This window comes from Thalia democratica, chromosome 6 (genome assembly GCF_965202585.1).
Source record: "Thalia democratica chromosome 6, ktThaDemo2.hap1.1, whole genome shotgun sequence".
Classification (NCBI taxonomy): Eukaryota; Metazoa; Chordata; class Thaliacea; order Salpida; family Salpidae; genus Thalia; species Thalia democratica.
In genome coordinates this window covers 28,513,285-28,537,286 of record NC_139170.1, presented here as the reverse complement: position 1 = coordinate 28,537,286, position 24,002 = coordinate 28,513,285, and the positions used below count along the sequence as shown (strand labels likewise).

Genomic DNA, 24,002 nt, shown 5'->3' with positions numbered 1-24,002 from the left:
TAAATTTGCTGAGATAATCCCAAATTATAAATACTGGTTAAAAAATGACACTAATAACTACCGACCTATTACTCTTTTATCACCATTTTCAAAAAAAAAATCAGTTTGAAGTGACAGTGTGTGAGAGATTGAAAAAGTTCTTTTTGCTGAATGAGGTTCTTCATGAGAAATAATATGGTTTTAGAGAAAATGTTACAATCGAACTAACTGTGAATCAGATTGTTGATGAGTTAATGTATTATAAAAGTTTCAAGGTTAAATTTGCTAAAAGACTATTTATAAGATAGAAGCCAATCAACTGTTATACATAATGTTGTGTCTGAGAGTGAAATTTGAGTGTTGGAACACCACAAGGTTCTTGTTTGGGTATATGGTTGTTTCTTGTGTATATTAATGATATTTATTCCTCTACTGAGATAAATATAAGATTGTTTGCTGATGATGCCTGCTTAAGTTACCAACATAGTGATCCTGAGTATTTAAAGTAAATTATTAATAAGGAATTTGTTAAAGTTAATAAATGGTTAAATGCTTATAAACTTTTTATTAATTATTCAAAAACAAAATTTTTGCTTTTCAATAAAACTTGAAAAAATTGTGAATTTATTGTTAAGATAAGTGTTTTTGTTATTGAGCAGAGTGATAGTATAAAATACTTAAGTTTGGTTTTGGATGATAAGCTGATTTGGAAGAGACATTTGAGTTCTCTGAAATCAAATTTTCTAGAAGTTGTTATGTTTTGGCAAAATTGATATATTCTATTAACACAATTACACTGAAAATGGTTTATTATAGTTGGTTTTATCTGCACATACAATATTGTATATCTGCTTGGGGTGGTGCTACTGACTGTTACTTAAAACCAATTGTTTGTGTGCAAAAAAGAGTAATCAGATATCTTTGTTGTGTGCCTGCCTTAACCACAACAAATCCTTTTTTTTAAACTGGTGTGCTAAAATTAAACGATGAGTACAAATTGCAAATTCCTAAGTTGATGCGTATTACTATAAGAGGGTTTGATGAAGCGCAATAGAATTAGACTTGCTATTTCTGTTCACTTATACAACACAAGGTTTTCAAAGAAAATGAATTTTGTAATCGAAAGACCTAGAACAAGAGTTGGCCTAAACTGCTTTATGTACTTGGGTTCAAAGTTTTGGTCAAGTTTCCCTAAATCTTTAAAAAAAATTAAATAAAGGTTGTTTTAAATTTAGTTATGAAAACTTTTTGTTAAACAACTACATAGAGTAGATCTAACCTACAACTGTATATATGTTGCATTTGTGTTGAAATTTGATTCCTTTTTTATTGACAGCATATTGTGATGGTCTTTTATTTTATAATTGTGTTGCTAATGAAAGATTGATTGTTATAGTTTATTAAAATATATTATATTTCTTATTAATTAATTTTGTTTTTAATCTTTTTGTTACTGTGTTTGACTAACAATAATTCATTTTATTATTAATTTTTTTTTTAATTACAAATTAGGGGTAAAAGTATAACGTTAATTTAAGTTTATTATATTTTATATTGTGAGTTTTATGACAAGTTAATACTAACAAATTTAGTTGATTTTATTATTAGTATATATATTTTATTAAAAACAAACAGAATTAAAGTTTATAAATATTTGTTACAAATTGAAAAAAAAAACTTGGTTTTTAGTCATTAAATACCTACATACCACTATTCTAAGTTATTAAAAACTTAACAGCACAAAAACACTTATATATATATATTTTTTTTACTATTCATTCACTACTTTCTTCTAACTCCTAGATTAGAAGAGTTTTGATCTACTTCTGCAAGACAGTGTTTATTGTGATCTTTAATCACAATTAAATTTTTAGGGTTCTGTAGTTTTTGTCACCAAACAAAAGCTTAGAACCAAATATTTTTAGGAGTTCTTACTAAGTCTTGTCTTAGTTCATGTCTTTCTATACAAAATCTAATCTTTAAATTCTGGGTGATGCAAATAAACAATAAAAATAAGAGCTAAAGTGCTGATGTAATCATCAAATGCCTTCAAAGTACCTTAAAATAACTTGCAAATAATTTACTTTTTGTTTAATTCGTGCTGACTAGGATTTATGAACAAGTGGTTTGGTAAAACCCATTGGTTAATAAATAAAGCAGGAAGCTAACAAAAGAGCCTCAAGTTTATTTTTACAAAAAAGTAGTAAGCTTCAAGTTACAGTTAGCTATTGCCATTGTTGTAACAATTTATTAGCACAACTAAGTTTGTTTTCAAACAGGTTGTTTAGATGAAAGTGTGTCAAATGTATTAGTTCTATATTTGATTTCATGTGTTTTATTTCTTAGTAATAAAAATATAAAAATTAAACTTCTATAAAGCAAAGCATTAAATTTACTAAATTCTATTTATTTGATATCATGGCAATCCTTGTCCGCAGCATTAGGCGTTGCCTAACTCACGATAGTTTTAGAACATATAAAAATTGCAGGATAATTTTTTCTATAGATTTTGGATGGAATTTAGTTGCTTTAGTTTCAAATATGTTGTTATTTTATAAGCAATTTGTTGAAAATGTGACTTTCATTAATTTCTACAAGTTGTTAGTTTTTTTTAAGGGTTTGAAAGTACTCAGGATGACTAAGGGTAGTTTAAGGTCACTCAGGACAGTTTTTGACTCAAAGAGTGGAAACCCTTTGTAACATTTATCATAAAAACTATATGTGTAAATTTTAAGGCAGTAAAAAACATTTACAGAGTCACTTCTAGATTTAAAAAATATTATTTATAAAAAGCAATTAAAAATTACAGAAAATCAAAAAAGCCTCTTTGGAACTTTCTTTAAACAATAATAGTTATTTCAGACGCAATGATTAATCCTTTACCTTAAACTACAAGTTTTATTAATGAAGTTGGCAAACTGGAGCCTGTAATGTAATTATTAGTTTTAAAAGAGTTTGCAAAATAATAAAATAAAACTTTTTGAAGTCTTTGAAACTTTGAAGATAACTTGATTGCCCTCTCTGCACATTCCTTAACAACAAACTTGCAATTTACAATTTCATTTACTCTTTTATACTCATCATTTTCAGACTTTTATTATTTAGACTTAGATTTAGCAAAAGCTTTTAGAATCTTTGTTATCATTTAGTACATATATTATTACAGGATACTCATGCTAACTAGTCAGTTTGATCTTTAAAATAAATCTGACTGACTTGGACTTGTTTGAGTTTTATTTTGTAAATCTAAAGCTAGTTTGTTTATCTTAAAAGTCTTTTTAACTTTTTTACCTCATTTTTTCTTTAGTCGTGTTTTTAGTAAGATCCGTTGTTATTATTTTAATGATTCTAAGTATCTAAGCTTAACAGTGCTTTTTTTTTAATCATATTTTTTCAAATTTCTCATAAACTAAGGCTAGCTTGAAGTGTAACTCAGGCTTGTTTTTGGTTACTAAGGGTGGCTTTTTTGTCTCAATGATAGACAACTCTGTTGTAATATATTCAATAAAACAACTACTTTTTTATAGAAAACTGATGTTTTATTAAACAATTGATAAAACAATAAGATAAAGGCTTCACAAACTCTTCTCAATTTCATTTTTTAGATCTTTCAGACTAACCTGAACTAAGTCATTTTGTAAGTATGTTAGACATACAAGAAGAAGAAAATTATTGAAATAGTGAAAATAAAATAGTTACAGTAATAAATGGTCTAGCACTTTAGTACCATTATAGTTTTTCTGATATTGAATATTAACAATTTTTCAAGCTTTTTTTTTGAGGTGTTGTTATACTAAATGGAACAAGTTCTTTAGACAGATGCCATATATCTATTAGAGTTTTATTTTCAGAAGAATAAAAAAACAACAATTTTTCTAGTAAACTTTTTACCTAATATTTAAGTAACTATTATTAAAAATAGTTTTTTTTTCTAAAGAGTTGCAGTTTTTAGCTTCACAAAACTGTTTCTAAAATGTATTTTCATTTCTTCTTTAGATTCTTATGCAAAAAATTGTTTTTTGTGTTCCTATTAATTTGTTCTGGTCCATTTCCCTTATTATTTATTGGTCCATTTATTTCTCCAAAATTTTATATTTATTAAAATCCTCAAGCTGTGAGCCACGTTTCCTTTACCAATTTTAACCACATTACTAAAGACTGTTACTGAAGGCACCTTAATCGTCTTTCTGAATATTTTTCTTTTATTTAAATATATTTAGAATAAGTTTGGATTCACTTTAACTATTTGGAATATCTAATTTATATACTTTTGTAATGTAAATATCATTAAATTTTAAATATTTAATATATTAAAATATGCTTGTTTTACATTTTATACTTTATTCTAGTATTAATTTATTGTTATGTGTATTATTTATTCAACATTAAAAATAATTAGATGTAAAAAAAATAGTGTTTCTTTTTGTAAATAATTCCAAAACTTAAAGTAATCATTCAATATTATTTTAGATTAGATGTATAAGACTGCTTTAGGATTAAATGTTATTTATGTATATTTTCAGTGCTAGAAATTTTTAAAAGTAATGGGTCTTTGAAATTAAATAAAATACATTTTAATAACTAATTTGTAATTTTGAAATTATTATTGTTATATTTGTTAGTATTTCTTAAGTGATAGTTTTCTCAGTTTTACATGAAATATATCTTTAAAGCCTTTGTTCGAAGTTCTTACAATAAATGTTACAGGTTTTAAACACAAAAAGTTATAAAAAAGTTTGAAAGAATTTTGGAACAAAAAATCAAACTACCACTTATGAACTAGTTAGTGGTAGGTTATTATAGAATTAAATAAACAATTGAATTTAGGAAATTAACATGTATTTAAAACTTTATTATTATATTATTATCAGAGTTTCTGTACACCCAGACTATCTCAAGCAAACTATTTTTTTTTGATTAATTGATTTTGTACTAATTTTTTGGTTTTTGTTAAAACTTGAGAGGTAAACTAGGTTTTTTTTTTTTTGATAAAAGTTGAAAATAAAATTATTAGTTTTGAAAAATTTCCACTTGTAGATATTTATATAAATTTAAGCATTATATTATATAATCTAAAGATATCATGCTTTTGTATTAAATGGAATCTATAAAGATATGTGATTCATTTAAATATTACTAAAATATGGTTAAATATACTAATTTGATATACTAGCAAATAAATTAATTGTTCATTAATACTTATTAACTTTTTTACAGATCCATCTTTTGTTGAAGATAATGGAATTAATCTATTATTGTTTTTCAAGTGCTCTTTTACAAAAAGCTTTAAGTACCACTGAGTTTTAAAATAAGTTCAACAAGCAATTATTTTCACTTTTTTAGTGATAGTTCTCATCAGTTCTTTTTTCGAACAGAGCATCCTTCCAAAATCAAATATAACTAATCAGTATATTTCACTTTCTACAAAAAAGTAACTGTATATGATTAGTTCTTAACAAAATTAATTTACTTGGCCTAGATTCCTGACCTGTTGACTACATTCAATTTGATCATAGTAAGAGTGTTTTGGCAACACAATAAAACTTTTTAAATCTTGATATTCTTATAGTTTCATAGGCAATACTGTTAATAGCTATTTAAAAACTGATAGTACTACTCAAAAGTCTTCTTTTAAGATGTCAGCCTCTCACGGAAATATTGCAAGCAAACAATCAAAGTCTATGAAGCAGCGACATTCAAGCTTCAACAGTGATAATGGGGGGTTTGAAATGCAAAATGCACCGGTGAATAGCAGGTCAACGCAGCATATTAGTGTCCGAGAACGTTTGCGCTCGTCTTTTGATAAACTAAGTTTTAAGTCATTCATCTGGGGAAGTTCTGAAAAAGTATGTTCAAATAAAGCTAAACAAGGAATTGGTCATTCCACACCAAAAAAGTAAGTATTTTATCTTTACAAATAAATTATAATACTAATAATAATATGATGTTTTCTAAAAATTTTTAATAAAAAAATCATCTTAATAAAGTTTTGATGGACAAAAATAGTTAGCTACTTACAATTTTGTGTTGTTTTAAAAACAATTTCTATAGATAATTTTTGTATTTAGTGTCCATAATGTAAATTTGTTAAAAAAAAGGCTTTGTTTATAAAATTCATATGTTTACACTTTAATAATATATTGACAATAAAATTTAGAAAAAAAAAGCTATTTTTAATAATAGTTACTTAAATATTAGGTAAAAAGTTTACTAGAAAAATAAATCATACACATTTTGTACTTTTGAGTAAATTTATATTTACATTTAAAGACGTGTATAATATTACTAAAAATGTAACAATACTATATGCTAGAAAATAAAGTGTTTTACCTTATAGTTTTTTCATCAGTAGAAGCTAATTAGTTCCTAAAACATTAATCACTATGTAAAAAAATATTTAGTAAGATATGATTTATTAGATATATAAAAATTACTGAATTACATATTTTTGTTCTTTGTTGTGATTATTATAGTTTCATGTAATTAAGAAAATAATGTATTCAGCTTTCGATTATTGTTTTATTTGTAATAATTTAATAGAACAAAAAGTAATAATTAACAATAAAACTTAAACAACTGTTTAGAGCAACTAATATATCAGATAATAATTTATTTTTGCGTAAAAATATAAGAAGTTTTACTAAACTTGTACTGTTGATAAAATCATTTAGTTTATTATAAAATATTGTTAAAACGTTTATATGAACAATTTTATTGATTTACAGAGTGTTTGATTATTTGTTTATGCAAAACTCATTTAATTTTATCACTTTAAATACTAGGCTCTAGTAACTAGAGGAAAAAAAAAGCTTTTAAGATTATTAAAAAGACTGTCTTAAATTTTACAACTAAAGCTACTAGAAAAAGATCTTTTGTTTGTAACATTTTTAATTCTGCTTATTTAAATAGAATTCAAAAAATGTTAAAGTATTTGCTATACAATGAGTTTATAATCTCAGTTTTAAAACTGATTTTTTAGTAATTTTCAAAGTATCTTTACTTAAACAGGAAATCAGACAAGGATCATATTTTTAAAAAGAAGCACAAAGCAAAAAATGAGGGTGATGAAAATTTTACATCAAAGCAAAAGAAAAAAGACAAGTTCAATTTACATAAGAATTTGGCAACTAAAAATATTGATAAACATCAATTAAAGTCGGAGAAAAAGGCAGTGAAGTACTCTAGCAACATTGCTTGTTCACAAAATTTCGAAAATAAAAACTCAGATGAGGCTTTTGTGGATTATCCAAGTCCTTCAGCCAATGTGTCAAAAACACAAAAAAGAACAGTTTGTGAGAATCTAGCTCAGGTGAAAAGTGTTAAAACTAATAAATCGCGCAGAGAAAGCAACGAGGCTTACTTGACCGTCAGTTCAGATTACTCCGACTTGAACAGGGCGGCTGCAATCACCAGGGCAAAGGAAAGTTGGAGCGCGTTGCGTGACAAGAATGCGCAGCCTTCGCGATACAAGCCGGTCAAGGCGTCTTCAAAGCATCACCAGCCAGTGTTTTACGTGGCAGGCTCGTCGTCAATGGACGTTTTGCCATCATCGGGAAAAGCTGAGAGATTGAACAAAGCACACGAAAATAACAAACTTGTGCCGAACCAAAACAAAGTTGGCAGCAGCTCGTCTTCAATTGACTTGTCAGCGAAAAGTAGAAGTCCAATGAAAAAACAGAACTTCAATGTTCTTGCTTCCGAACCACCAAAAATCGCTCCTGTATCTGGCATGTATCTATCTCAAGCTAGTTTTTAAGTTTCTAGAATTTGTTTTGTACTTATAATGTATACTTTGTTTAATTAATTTTAAAAAATCTGACCTATTTTCTACTTGTTTTAAACTATATATATAATTTAAGTCTGTTGAAATTAAACTAATATACAAAAACTAGTATCAAAGCAATATAAATAATAAGTATTTTAATAGTAAAAAAAATAACTGTGTAATATGTGTCATACATAGATTTGTTTTAAATAAATTTATTAACTTTCAGAACCCTTTTGATTCAATTGTGCTGAGACCAACTGCCTTTAAAGTCGTTGCGAAAAGAAATAAAGTAAAAAATCCTGTCAATGATTACAATGCTCTATCAAAGTATCAAAGTTCGTTTTATAAGCTAAAACTTTTTAAAAATATTTTAGAAAAAAGAGTCAAATAAATAAAAACAAGTTATATACTTGTGTTTTATTATTATCTGATAAAGAAAAATATCTTAATTTTTATAAGTGATTTTTGCATAAATGGTTTCAATTAATTTATGTTTTTAATAAATTATTTTTTTATGTATGATATAAAAATGGTTTACTTACATTTGTATTGCAATGTCTAAAATAAAGTTAAATAAAAATTTTGGTAACAGTGTGTTGTTTCTGGTAATTAACAAACATATTGTTACAGTTTTCCCTATTTTTATCAATTTCATAGTACACAAATAATGCTCGTGTTTAATTTGTTATATAAAAAAGACAAATTTGGTTGCAATTTGACACAGCTATTATACTGCTACATAGTTATCTTTAATCTAAGATTATTTAAACTAAGTATATGAAGGCGTGAACAGAGGTATTTTTTATATAAAAACTTACTTTCTGTATCAGCGATTATTTGCTTTTGTAAATACAAAATAAACACATAGTAAAGTATTTTGTAATGGTTACATGACAATTCAAATTTGGACAAATCAGTTTCTTAAAAAGATGTTTAAGAGGTCATATCTCAAAGATATTAACAAGATTATGATAGAAAGAAAACTTTGAAAAAAAGTTTTTATAAGAAGTTAAAGAACTTCAAATAATTAAAATTATTTAAAAATTTATTTTTGTCATATCTCATTTTTAAAATTTTTGTTAAAAAATAAAAAAAAGTATTAGTAAGGTCTATAACTGCTTTATTTATTTTATAAACTATATATTACTTTTTTTAACATTTCAAAAAAAATTAAGTTGTCCAAATTTGAATAGTTTTGCACCCTTTTGTAATTCAAGTACTTTAATTTGTTAATTATAAACTAAGTCTACTGAGTCTTGCCCATACAAATTGAACACTACGTCTCAATGAAATTTTTATTTATTTACGTTTACACGAAAAATAATTATGAAATTCTAATAAAAAAGAAATTTCTAAACCAATAGAGTTCTTTTTCATATTTCATAAAATCATACTTAAAAATCTTTATAACAAAACATTAAGGTGTAATATTTTAAACTTAGTGAATTTTTTTTAGCTTTAGTGAAAGTTTTAATTTTCTTGATGCAATTAAAACTGAATTTTTGTAAAAATTTGAAAATAAATTTATATATTGCATTCATAAAGTGTCTATAAATGTTTACATAAATTTTTAAGATGTGAACTGAATTTTATTAAACACCCATAACTTAAGTTTATATAAATGTTTAAATTAAAAATGTTAATTGATATATTTAACCTCCTCTTGAAGTAACTTAGAATATCTACATAACTATAAAGCTTTTATATGTAAAAAAAAACTTTAATTCCACCCAGGAATTTTTCCCCTTACTTAAGCGCTACAGCCTGTTTGAACAATAAATTTACATACAATACAACTGAGCATAAAAATCGTGTAAGAGCAGACCTACTTATTAAATTTTAGAATTTATTAGAGTAGTGAGTACATTTATTTTATAGGTTTAAAGTTGTTCAATAAAAAATATCTTAATTTACAAAGATAAACATCTGAATCTTTCTACTTTTTTTACTCAAAAAATAATTTTTTTTTTTGCTTCTGAATTGAAAACAATTATACTTAAATGATTGACCAAAAGTGTTTCCAATCTTTAATTTATTTTGTCGAGATTAAAATTAGAATTTTTTACTAGGTTTGATTAACTTCAGTGTAAAATACTCTTGTTTATATAAATTAATTATAATTCAGAACTTATAAAGAAACCTAATAGCTGTTTTAGGTGCTCAAAATGTAAAACTTTATAAAAATCTAAACTTTATCATTAATTTTTTAGTTTAGAGTGAAATATTATAATGACACACTAACTGTTTTACCAATTTACATTTTTTCTATAAAAATTCATCTTGAAAATTCTAATTCTTGTTAAAAAATTAAGTTTAATATGTTGTTGGTTTTGTGTAAGTTTGTAAAAAACTTAAAAGGACTTTAACTTTAGTGAACGAATTAAAAATAAAAATTTAGAAACATTTTATTGACTTTAATAACATTTGCCTATAAAAATAAGATAATTATTTGTTAATTGGCTAATAAAATATGTTTAAAAGTAGTATGTATTTTTAAGTATAAATAATTCAATGTAAGAACAAAAATTAAAGTTTTCTTTTTCTATGAATTAATTGTTAATGTAAAATTTATTTTGTTAGACCCGCTATCAGCCGAAGTTGGCTATACTGAGTGTTAAAAAATAACTTATTTTGTTTTGTTATTTAATCTAAACAAAAAAATTATAAAAGCGATTATGTAGAAACAAGGAGTATCTAAAACAATAAAATCAATAGTTATTGACTGAAGTAGGTTACTTGTCGTTTTCAATATTTAAAAATTCATGTTTAGTTATATCTTAATAGCACAATGATTGTACAACTAATGTAAATATTAAAATATTCTGTAATAAAGAGCATTCAATTTTTCTGTCTTAAGCACGGACAAGTAGTTTGTATTGGGATTATTGTTGAGCGAGTGAAAGCAAGTGAACATTTTAATGAACTAGTTAAAATTTCATACGTGAAAATTTACAAGACCTTTCAAATTAGTTTTTCACGAATTTTTTGGTTTGACGCTGCACTTGTTTTAAAGTTTCTGTATCATTCACTACGACTTTAATTAAGTTAATTTAGTTTAATTGCATAAATGATGTTAATTTATCACAAGTTGTATTTAAATGTTTTGCTATGAAGTTATTAAAAATTAAACTAAGTTTTGTTTCAAGTATTAGTAATAACGTAAATCGTTCTAACTGTGTTATTCAATTTTTTTTTTGATTTCAGATAAAACAGCAAATCAAGACATAAATTATTCACAACGAAAAAGCAGTGCCAGTGAGTCGAATTCAGATTCCGGCCTTTTGTGTTCAGGTAAAAATTTTATTTGAACTTAATACTATTTCAATTAATTTTTCTTCTTAATTTGTTCTTTAAAACAGTCACAATAAAAAATATTGATCAAATTTGTATATAGTTTTAAACATTATTTTTAAAGTTCTAAAATGAATCATAGCTGTTATGTTTTTATATTTAATGTCGTTGTAAAACTTTTTTTTAATTTAAATTATAGCTCTCTTACTAATAGTAACATAAAAGTAAATTTCTTAAATTTAGTATCATTACAGTATTATAGTTACAGTTACTTTACATCATAAAAGTCTATTATTTATAAAATACTAAAACATATAGTAGTATATTTACCTTATTTACAGATGTAACTTAACTTTAAATTAAATAAATCCAAAAAAGATTAAACGTTATTATGAAAATTATAATAACAACTTTAATAGATACTCAAGTGTTATATAAGATTTAAAGATTTAACTAAATAAAAAAAGTTGAACTTTCAAAACTTTGATGTTGTGTTTATCTTTAAATATTTTTTAGTTGTTATTGTCTCTAGATAACATAATTAATTTATTTTTAATGCATAATTTGAATTCTATTGCTTTGTATTTTAAATATAAAGGTTTACTTTTTTTTTATATTTTAACGGATTAATTTATTGACAAAGTTATTATTTTATTGTATGAAAATTTAATTAGAACTGTCGGAAATCAAAAAAATACTTTAGTTTTAATATAGCATTTTCGCTTCCAATGAAGCAAGTTTTTACAAAAAAATTATAAAAATATTCACCCGATTGCAATTATAAACATGCAATAAATATTGAACTAGTAGCTTCATAATGTACAGATGCATTAGTAGCGAATCAATATTTTTGAGAGAACATTTTGCTGACGTAGATCGTTCATTTTTGCTGCACTCTGACATTTTACCTTTTCGATAAAAATTGTTCATCGTTGCTCCCTTTTCGTGTAATAAGCTTTATCAAAACGATTTCTTTGAATGTGTGTTTTGTTTTCTCTCGGAGATTTAATTCCGTTGTGGTTTTTAAGTTTTTTATCAAAGCTAAATTTTCGACCAAAAAAAAAGTTTTTTTGGTTTAAAAATTACTTAAATAAAAACTCTTACATTTTGCAATTTTTGTTTGAAAATTTTACTGTCATAACCAAGCTGCAATTTATATGCTTTTAAATTGGTAAATTTACATTATTATTTTTTATAATGCACTTTAATTATACATTTATATCAATATTTTTTTTAATACACATATTTAAGGGTTATGCTTAAGCTTTTGTTTTCTTAAAAGGTATTTTACATTTAACTTACGAAAGCTTTTTATTTTAGGTTACTGAATTTTTAATTTTTCTTCATTAAAGACCAACAAAAAAATAAATTATTTTAAATCAGACATACAATGCCCCAGCTATTGCATCCCGGCTGCAGCCAACAAGTTCAATTATAACATTTAAAGGCTGCGTAAGATATGATACGTTTTAAAAAGTGCGAGAAGCCGTTCAATTGCTGGCTGTATTGATTAGCTGTTCCGCACGAATTTTTTGAGTAGTTCGATGCGAAAGTTGTCCGGCGAAGAAAGATCAGCGCGAAGCAACCAAAAGTTTTTGCTAAACACATGTCGCAGCCGGTCAAGCGTGAAGAAAGTCAGAGCTCGACACAGAGTTGTGTTGTGTAAAAATGTTGAAAAAAGCCGAAACTTTTGGCAACTATTGTTGTTTGTATATTCTGTTCGGATAAAACGTTGATTATAAATGAGGATCTCGTTAGTCTTATTGATTGAATGAAACATTGTTGAAACAATAAATTTGTTGTGTGTATAGTGTTGCTGCGTTTATGTTTTCTTAACTTTGTAATGATAAACAGTGGGATCACGGTCTCTCCTGTTTATTTATCTGAAAACAAAAAGTTAAAGCTTTTAGAGCACACATAAGAGTAATTTCTTAAACAAAGTCTACTGCTTAAATGAATGTAGCATGGTTGTTGCTTTGCATTGGAGAAAAATTTTTGCATTTTTTGATACTGTCAAGAAAATATTTTTGAAACTATTTATGGACTTAACTAAAATAAACTGAAAATAAATTTGTTTGCAATGTACATGAAAATAGGGTTTAATAATTTAGTAGTGTAAAAAAAACGGTCTCTTTAGTTCTAGCAAGACTATGTTATCACTATAGTTTAGTTGCGAATACATTTCTGTATACTAATTTTAGCATTGTATGTTAATAAAAGCTTTTTATTTTAAGTATTCAAAAAGCTTTGTTTGAATTATAATTCTAACTATTACAATTTTATTTAGTCGTCAAAAATGTTCTAATGTTTAATTTTTCAGACCAATTATACTAAGATAATAATAATATTAGTAAAAATACTATAAAAATAAACTATTTCAAAGCCTACGGTATATACTATAAATAACTTTTTGAAAGAAATACTTTAACTTTTATAAAAAATAACAATGTTAAAATTTGTTGATGTAAACTTTAAAAAAATTTAAGCGTTTCTTATATAAAAAAGTTTATAAACTTACTAGAAATTTTTAAACAAAAGTTAAAACTTTACAAAAAAAGTTTTTTTTTTAGCAAGTAGTTGATTTAGGGGTATTTAATAATAACATTTATACAGTTTAGAACTATTGCCTTAAAATACAGTAGAAGAAACACCTGAACTAAAATAATCTGTAAAACCTTATTTTGCATCTTCTATTAAGAAGTTATTAAGTTTAATGTATTAAGTAATCTTATTTAAATAACGGTAAAAATTTTAATTAAAAATTTAGGTGTATCTATTTGCTGATAAAACGCTTCCAAAATAATAATGCATGAAATAACAGTGTGTATCTTTCGAATGCTTTTAAAGAGGCATTCTTTATAGGGAGTATGTTGTACTGCAGAAAGATCAAAGATTGATAACGGACAAATACTTTGTTATTTTATGTTAGGTACAAGTAAACAAATCAAAATTGAGGACATTTAGAAGGTTAAAGTATGCTATTTTTCATAGTATATTTGCTCATTTAAATTCTGAAAATTTAACTTCCTTAGTAGCCTTAACTTTTGTGTTTCAGTATCAATGATATAAATTTAAATTAAAACACCAAGGACTTGTACTTTTTAGAATTTCTTTGTTTTTCGTTAATTATTAGAACTGTATAAGATAAGTACTGATAATTAAAAAATGTTTACTGATTAAAAATAGCACAAGAAAATCTGTGATATACATTCCGATAAGCTTAGCTTATCAGGATCTCCAGGATTTAACGCCTTATAACGTTACATCTTATTCTGAATATATATATTTTGTCTTTTAAAAATTAAGGACTTCTTTCATCAACCATAAAGACGTATACTTTTATATTTACAAAACTGCTTTTTTTTCCTTATATTTGGATTATTGTTTTAACTCTGATTAAGTTGCTGATTTAGTCTTTCAGAACTTTAAAATATTTTTTTTTCGGAAAATTAAGTGATTAAACTTTCCTTATCATTCTGTGAATTAAAAATTTAAATACTCTATTCCTAAAAAGTAGTAGATTTTAAATGAGTTAGTCTAATTCATATGGATTTTTTTGTTGTTGTATTATATCTGATAATTAACTATTGAAAGAATATGTTTTGGATGCAAGTTTTATTGTTCAAAATACTTAGAAAATTACATGATTCTATTATTAGTTACTAATACATTTACTTAACCCAATTTAAAGTTGTTTTTGTACTTGTTTATTAAGTTAACAAAACTATAATTAAAAACGTCAATATATTAAACATGTTGTTTTGTAAACAACCATTAAAACATAGTTATTGTGATTAAATTTCAACATAAATGTAAATCAGTACGTTCAAAAAGTTGCTCATAAAATTAAAAACAGTTTAAGTACAAATATTTTAACCAAAACTAATCATTTTCATATTTTTGGAATTAAAATGAAGTAGACCGATCAAAATCTATTTCAAAAAATTTTTAAAAGTAATCGTTGGTAAAAGAATTATAATCACTGTATAATATTGATTTTGTATTAATAATATACTATTTCAAAATCACCTAATTTTAATTTCAGTTTTTGAAATGTAAATGTATACACATTTTAGTAAAAAAATAAGTATAGAAAAAACTTGATTTAAATCTTTACAAAGTTGTAGATGTAACAATAAACAATTGTCAATACCTGGTAGTTTGTAAACAAGTGAATGTTTTGTTTATTTATGTTTTTAATTTTCCTCTCAATATAGTTGAACATAATTTTACAATTTTGTTTATAAAGTAGGTGAACTTAAGACTGTAAGTGTATAAATGGTTTTAGTTAAATAAAGAAGTTTGAGATGTTTGAAATTTATCAAATATTTATATTAAGTTTCATTCGGAAATTCCATGCTTGAATATTTTATTACTGCTTTTTTGTTTATTTAAACACTTCACGTGGTGTTTAAGTTCGATATTCTTCTAGGTAAAATTTTAGAAGCGTTGTTGAGTTTTAAAATGTTAAAATTTCTAAAGATTATCTTGTTGAAACTTAAAAAAAACTTGTTTAACTACTAATTTGTCATTTACATGAACATTTTAAATCAGTTTAAGAAAATGTTTAAATATGTTTCTATTCATTGTATTTTTATTACTGAATTTCACTACATGGTATTTCTTACAAGCACACAAAACTAAGCAGCGCTACTTATTTTCCGTGAAAGCGTTGACAAAAACAACCTTAAAAATATAGTTCTTTCATCGTTAAAAACCATTGTCAAATTCTTTACTCTCCGTTAAAAAAGCACACAAACAAATTGTTGACAAAAGGAAAACAACAACTAATGAAGCATGTAACACGAACAGGCAGAAATTCGTCGGACAGCAACGAGGCGACAAAAACATCGCCTGAAAATGAAGCCTGCGTTAGCAGCAAAAGAAAAAGCGCCAACAACGTTCTGCCTTCCAATAATAGGTGAGCTAGAATTGATTGATTGCTGATTTTTGCGAGGTTATTTGGCTCTATAAACGTAATGTTAGCTTTACAAATTATGAATTGCTGAGGCATTACTTTGCATGTTTAAAAATCGTTCAGATGTATGAAATATATACATGTTTATTTGAGAGATTCCTGTGTTTTTTTTACACTAAACTTGTGTTAAAGCTGTCTTACTTTTTTTGTGTGCTAGTATTGACTATCAAGTTCTGTTTTGTTTTTTTTTTAGTTTAGGATTTTTATAAAAATCATGCCTTATATTTCATCCTGATTAAAAATACGATAAAGGTTTTATAAAAAAGTTTATCAGGCATACTTCTATGGTACTAAAAAATTAAAATCTGTAAGATTTATTAATTATTTAAGTTAAGTTAAAAACAAAAAATAAACTGCCCTTTGATCCTACTAATGTAATCTTAATTTAACAAAACAAAAATTTCACACATTTTAGAACTAATTTACTAAGTATAAACTACTTAAACTAATTAAAATTATACTGCTTTTTTTAATTATCAAGGACATGATTAAAAACTTTAAATTATAAAAAATCAAAAATTCTGTTGTACGACTTGCGCTTGAGTCCGTATAAAGATAACATTTGATTTATATTTTTCCACTAACGTCAAGTTCTTTTCACAACTTGCAACACATTACAGTATCACAGGTATTGAAATTCCTTGTGTTTTTGGCATGTGAAAAAATTGAAGGTTTCTTGCATAAGTTTAAGTATTTAGTTTTATGTGACAGTGCTGAATGTAATTAGCTTTCGTATTTATTGCTAGGGATTTCTTAAGTACATTCTTTGTATCTATTTTTATTGTACAAAACGTTCAAACTTTTGTAAATTAGTTTATAAGCCAGTTAAAATAAGCTAATTGTTTCCAAATCAATTCTAACGGTATACACATAACTAGTTATAGTGTACTTTGCCAAATTTTGTATAAACTTTTAAACCTTATCAATGCTATCTTTTGAAATCTTTATGTATCCTTGTTCTACGGTATATTCGACTACAGTGTACTATCTCTAATATCTATGTTTCATCATAAATATAGTTGTAATACAAGCATTTCAACATAAAATCCACGTTACTCAAAAAAATAAAAATTAGAATAGTCAAGTTTTTTTTTCAGTATAATTCTGAAACCCAAATGTACTTTAAATGTTGTTAAACAATTTAAAATTTTGTTTTTATATGCATATGCATAATATTTTAAATTTATTCATAACTGATATAATTTTTAGTAAAAGTTGAAATTCTATACTCTTTTTTTTGTAAGCTCAAGCTCTACGCCTTGCTGTGATAAAAATGTTATTGTGAAATGAAGTTTACAACAGCAGAGAAAAGTTGTTTTTTATAAAGAAAAGCCATTATGCAACAATTATGGATAACGACCTATGTTTGGTTTTATTGATAAAAATTGTTTTTGTTATAACTTTATTCAACTATTTCCTTTTATCATATTGACTAGTTTCACTTATTGTATTTACACATCTGAAATAATGAATTGAAAAATTTCTAAACAGTGATTTTTATCTAAATCTAAATTAATATTTTATGCGTTGTTATTTATAAAATACTAAAAACTCAAACCTAATTTAAATTTCTGTCGTTGTAAATTACAAATGCAAATATTTTTCAAACAAAATATCTTTATGCAGTAAGTTTTGCCTGTTTGACATTTACAACTTTGAACAGAAAATTCTATTAGAATTGTTTCAGAATGGTGTGTACTTATAAAAATTTTTACTCCCAATAAATACAGAAAACAACGAAAGATAACAGTAATTACTAAATCACAAAAAGCAACAATAAATTTAGTGATGCTTACTCATCGTAACTTGACTGAAGTCAAGTTATTAAACTTTTATGTATTTAATTTGAAGCATCTATTTATAAGAAATTATTTTTTAGTTCTAATGGTTGTTATATGTTTCAAAATTAATTAATGATTATTGTTTATTCTAACAAACAATTGTAATATTCAAAGCTAAAAAAATGAAAATTAAGCATCATTTTGTATGTCACACGACTTTCGGCTTGTTCTAAAAAGTAATTAATATCTAACAGCTTGTAAACTTATACGGTTTTTTTTCAACGATTTTAGATCAATTTTTAACACTGTAATTATATGCAGGAATTTCACTACGGAAATTAACGACGTCCAAAGATATGACTCATATGTCGTTGAAAACTTAGCGAAGTATTCAAATTACAAATCAAAAAACAATGTTAGTTAAATTAATGTTTTTACTTGTAATAGAGTTTGGTTTATAATTATTAATTTATTTTTTAGATAGCGTACTTAACTTTAAATTAATTTAAAATAAGAAAAAAAAAAAAACGTAAGTTAATTAAGACTTTGAAACATTTTTGTCAATTTTTTTTAAATGTAAATGTTTCCATAATAGTAAAAATAACTTTATTTTGTTATGAATTTTCTTAATGTCTCCATAAATAAATGTATATATAAAGAATACAGTTATATGAGAATAATAACAATTATGTATCTAAATTAGTTAAATTAAATTTGTTTAATTTATTGCTGAAAACAAAGACCTGATTACCAAAACTTGATAATTATGTTAATCAAATGCAATTTAGCTTAAACTTATTTTTAATAACTTTTAATTGCCTAACCGTTAATATTTGTGTGACAAAACCTGATTACATCTTCTAAAAAAATTAGCTGATAAAAAATAATGTATTCTGGTTAGTAATTATCCGAATTTTGGTACAATTTATTCTTAGCTTTAACTAACTATCATCAATGTTTTATTATGCAGGTTTGCTAAAAAAACTTGAATCCCTAACAAACCGGAAATTTGAGAACTTTTGAAAAAAAAAAACATGGATTTTTGAGCTAAAATCACTAAAAAACGTGGAATTTTAAACTATTTTATTATAAAAATAGAAAATTTAATAGACCAAAAAACTTGTTTTTTAAAAACCTGGATTAAATTCAGAAAACCTAGAAAAAATTGGCAACCTTGATTACGTTAAGTCTTTAGAGTTTAGTAATAATTATAAAGGTTTGAAATTAAAGTTTGAATGGTTTGAGTTTTTTTAAATAAAAAAAACTTTAAGATACATTCAAATCTACAATATTTTATGTACACGAAAGGTGATTGTATTTTAGTATTTAGTGAACAATAACTTAAATGTAAATTTAGTTTTTTTAGTTGTTCACTTAAAAAAGCTATTATTTTGTTGCTCATTCATATTTGTCCTATATTAAGTGGGTTTTTTCACTTAAATATGTGTCTAGAACTTTAAAGTTTATCTAATTAGTACCTGTCATATTATTATTGTTTTTGTTCATTTTATGTTCTGCAAAGTTCGAACTCAAATAACTTGTATTGCTCAACTAAATAAAATTCTTTTGTTTGTGTTTGAATTTAAAATTTTTTATTTGATCACCAAAAATTCTAAAGCAAAAGTTCCACGGGTTATTTTTTGTATTATTACAGGTTGTTGTATTTTCTGTTTCGGCTCTGAATCTGTTTTAAAGTTCAATTATCAATTAATATTATTAATTAAAAGAGTATATATTTAAACTGTTGATAAGAGTCGTTTAAAAATTTTTTTTAGAGGTTTTGTATCATTGTTATTTCTAAGTAACCTAAATTATTTGGACTCTTTTTTAATTTTTATTTAATTGAGAAAATACTTTTAGAAATATTAAATTGCCAGAGGCAAACTTCAAAATTATGACGAATTGCAATTTAGTTATTTGACAGCCGTAATATTGCATTTATGGAATGAATCAATGAGCTTAATTATAATAAACTTCTATATTTTTTTGTTCTCATAGTATATTGTGTAAGATCTTATTTATTTTCGTGCTTTGTTTTATTATATTAAATATTTTATTGTGGTTCTAAATACCTATTGATTTGCTATCTATATAACTGCTAAACTTTAGCTTTGAAATTTGATGAATGAATGTTTTATAAAAAATTTCTATATTAAATATATATACTAGTTTTTGATTTTACTTATTTAAGATAAACTTGATACGTGATTTTGAAATAATCTTATTCGAAGAAGTTCTAGTTTTGTATTCACATTTAATACTTAAAATTTGATATTTTGATAGTAAACTAACAAATATTTTTTGTTCGTTTGTGATTTTTCAAAGTTTTTATTTCACGTTAAACAAAAGTTTTTTGTCTCCATTATGATTTAATTTTTCAGTTTTGATTTTTTTGATAATTTTAAAATACTTATTTTTAAGGTTGTTTTAATACCATGCAAATAATTTATCAATATATTTAGTTATTTGTTGTGTTTCTTCAAAGTTTCTAAATTCAATTTAAGTATAAAAACGAGCTCAAACTTTATAATCTAAGTTTTGCCTAGTAAAATAATACCTATTCTAACTTCTTATTTTCGTAGAACAACTTCAACTTTGTTTATTAAGAAATATCTGTTAGTTTTTAAAATTAAACTGTCGAAGTTTTAAAAGAAATACTAGTATTCAAATTAGTTCAAAATTTTAAAGATCTACTGCTCGTTTATCTACAGCAGGGTTTATCAAACTCATTCTTCTAAACGTGCCCTTGGCGGAAATTAAAAAAATCGCTCCGTTAACAATATATCACCCTTTTACCAATTAGTTACCAATTTACTTTTACTCTGCCTTTCTAATTAACGCCCCGTGATAGCAAAAAACGCCTCCCAATGAGCATTTCACCCACTTTGGGAAACTTTGATATTTAGCTTTCTTTCTGTATTTAAATCATAATGACAGATTGCAAACAAAATAAATTCGCTGTAATTTAAATAAATTATAATTATATTGTTTATTTAAAGGCACAAGATGAAAAACACATCGAAGAGTCGCCCCACAAACAGTTGCAAGTGAGGCGCAAGTCTCACGGCGATCTTTTGAGCAGTATGGAAAAGCAGCTGATGCGGCTGAACGCGCAGGTAGAAATCAAAAACGCCGAAAACTCCCTGGTCAAGTCCAAGTACAACGACCTGTTTGCCACCCTTCAGTCCAGAGAACTCGAGCTGCAGGATGTCGTTTTGAGGTTTTTTTTAGAACTTTCAAATATTTATTCTTTAAGATTAATGTTATGAAACACTTTTGATTTATTACCTCTGTCTCGAAAGTTCAAAAATTTGTAGGCATTATTAGTTTACTTGAGGGAAATATTTATGAGTTAAGATTTAAAATTAAATGAAAGTAGTTCAAATACGCAAATCTAAATATCCGTATTAAATATCTGATAAGTACACTGCGCTTCTTAATTGAAACTAAAAATAAGGTTAATTTACTATTTTTCCGTCTAATAATCAGGAATCAAAATGTAATAAAAGGACATAATTTTATTTTACTACTTTATTTTATAAAACTTGTACTTGCACAGTTCTTATATAAAAACTATTTCATTGTTTTTACGTGTTGAGCATCAGCCAAAGCAATGTTGAAAGCCGTTTCTATTTTAATTCAATCAATTTTTGCAAGCAAATTAAAATAACGCTAAGAATCATGACTGCCAAGTATTTGATTTAAGTGCAGGCGAAAGTATTTTTATACCTTTTGTGCATTAATGTTGAAATTATTTTGAAAAGTTAATGAAATGCGAATTTTTAATTGTTGACAAAATATAATGTGAGAACCTCAGTAAAAGTTTTTAAAGTGATCTGAATTCAAACACATAGTGCAGCTTAGGCTTTTAAAATAATTAAATATTTGTGAATGTTAAAAAGATTTTTTTTTAATGAGTCTTTGACGATCTATCACATGACAACAACTAAACTTAGACTTTGCTTTAAAGTTTTTAATATTTTGTAAAATTAGTTTTTCCCACTCAGGAATATAGCAGCTTTGGCGTTTAAATTTATTAAATTTTAAAACACATAGTTTTATTTTTTTTTTTAAATTTGTTAGCATTCCTTTTATCTTATGACAAAAACTCAGGTTATAAAGTTTTAATATTTTGTTTGAAATTCCCCTTTCCGGCGAATTTCATAAAAATTCATTTTGAAAAATGCAGGTTGGAAGAAACTGACCCATCCCCATTTTACTTTCAATTCTAACTATAGAAATTTCATACAAATTAACTGTAATGCTGTGCAGGTTGGAGGAGAAGGAGATTTTGTGCGAGGAGTTGCAGCATCGGATAGCACCCCACCACCACGAAGGAGGACAGGAGAGGGAGGAGATGGCGAAGAGGATCGGAATGCTGGAGGGAAGGCTGATGGAGGAGGGGAGGAGGTTCGAGGTGGAGCGGAGGCAGTGGATGGAGGACAAGGCGAGAGTCGTCAGGTCGGATTTTTTTCTTGTTTGATTAAATTGGGGCGCACACAATTTTAAGTTGTAATATTTGTTGATTGAACACACTGGTTTTTTCTTCAAATTATTTTTCGATCTATAGTTAAGTAAAAGTGTTGAACTTAGTTTTGTGTGGCTATTTAGCAATTAGGAATCATATCCTAGTTGATAAAAGTTTTTGTTTCAATCAGAATCTTTATATGTGGGACCTTGTGTTAACTTTTTTGTTATTTTAAACCTCAAATTACTTATAGAGGTATGTCATTTTTTTTAAATCTTAAAGAGTTTAAATTGTCATTTATTAATAAAATTATGATCTACGTCTTGTTATTTTGTTATAAATTTTAGAGTTTGGTCGAGTACAAGAAATCTTTCTTTAACAGGTTTTAGATTGATGTGGTTGTTAAGATTTTTAGACTTAGTTATACCTTTAAAATAAACTTAATGACCATTATGTGAACTTGTTTTTTTTATATAGTAAAAATATTTAAACATTTTTATTTTTTGCAGATACCAGAAGCAGCTGCAAGACAACTACATGTCGCTGTACAAGAAGTCACGTGATCTGGAGCAGGAGAACGCCGTTCTCGCCAAAAAGCTACGGCAGTTCTCGACCCGCCAAAACCAGCAGCAGCAAACTCGCCACGAGAAAAAAGGCCTCTCTTACCCCATGGACATATGAAAGTCTCGTGATTTTTTCACGTGAGCAGTTTGTTTTGAGTATTTTCTCGTTTCGTTCGTATAGGATAAATTATTGAAAGTTTAACTTTTTGTTAGAACAAACCCGCAGGTGCACATTCGCGTTGTTTCTTTTTTTTTATTGCAAAATTTTTATGAAAATTTCGGTGCTGCTTTGAAATTGTTTGTGCATCAGATCAGTCTTAAGTTTCACACTTGCACAGTTTTCACACAGGCAGAGAGAGTTTACTAATATGAAATATTTTAATTTCAAAGTGCAGTTTTTTTATTCCGTCTTTCTTTTTATTTGCGCTATTATGACGATACAACAATTGATTTTTTTTGTGTTGGTGAAATTTTGTAATGAAATTGTTATTTATATATAATAAGCTTTTAAAAAGTACAATTTTCATATATTTTATGATTGTATGTTTTTCAGGTAATTTTTTATTTTAAATTTTATAAATCATTCACAATTCGTGTTACCACTAATAAACAAACTCAAAAAACTGTTCTTTTTTAGGTTTTTTTTCTATTTGTTACTTACTATATATACTTACTCATAATCAAATTCTTTTTTATTCATAATTTTTTTACTCAAATCTTAAACCTATATTAATTATGATAATTTATTTTAAGTATCTGTAGAATTTTTTAACTGTTAAATGAAAAATAAATAAAACAAAGTAATTAAAATGGTAATAAAATTATATCTTAAATCTCTATATTAACGATTAAGAAAACTTCGGACGATTTATTTCCCAACATGGCTATACATGGCAGACTTTTCAGCAAGGGTACTTCCAAGCTTTTACATCATTGCATTTTAAAACTGTTTAACAAGTTAAGGATTAGAATTTCCAATATTGTCAATCCGTTGTTTACAAGGCTGCTTGGTTGTTTCTTATTAAATTTCTTACCTTCACCTTGCAACATTCAAGAGAGTGATCTGTTTTGTTTTTAATACCACTTCAGTTGTAGCTGAGAGACCGCCATATAAATCATTCTTTTCTCTGTTGAAGCTTCACGTGGCAATGGTAGCCGGTCCCTTTGTTTTAAA

General features: G+C 25.5%; 1 protein-coding gene across 4 annotated transcripts; it reads left to right on the top strand.

Moving 5' to 3' along the window:
- Positions 1–4,684: 4,684 nt before the first annotated feature.
- LOC145838152 (uncharacterized) lies at positions 4,685–23,423 on the top strand. 4 transcript variants are annotated; one of them, XM_082945703.1, is made up of 10 exons: positions 4,685–4,761; positions 5,197–5,875; positions 6,988–7,723; positions 7,974–8,082; positions 10,952–11,038; positions 15,851–15,959; positions 18,119–18,212; positions 20,797–21,017; positions 22,070–22,258; positions 22,775–23,423. In XM_082945703.1, exons 2-10 carry the CDS (start codon positions 5,616–5,618, stop codon positions 22,944–22,946), a joined length of 1,977 nt encoding a protein of 658 aa, XP_082801829.1. In that variant the 5' UTR covers positions 4,685–4,761; positions 5,197–5,615; the 3' UTR covers positions 22,947–23,423. The 4 variants fall into 4 exon arrangements, with proteins under 4 accessions (XP_082801829.1, XP_082801828.1, XP_082801830.1 ...); XM_082945702.1 differs by having other exon boundaries at positions 4,685–4,768; XM_082945704.1 differs by having other exon boundaries at positions 4,698–4,768; positions 5,616–5,875.
- The last annotated feature ends 579 nt before the right edge of the window (positions 23,424–24,002 follow it).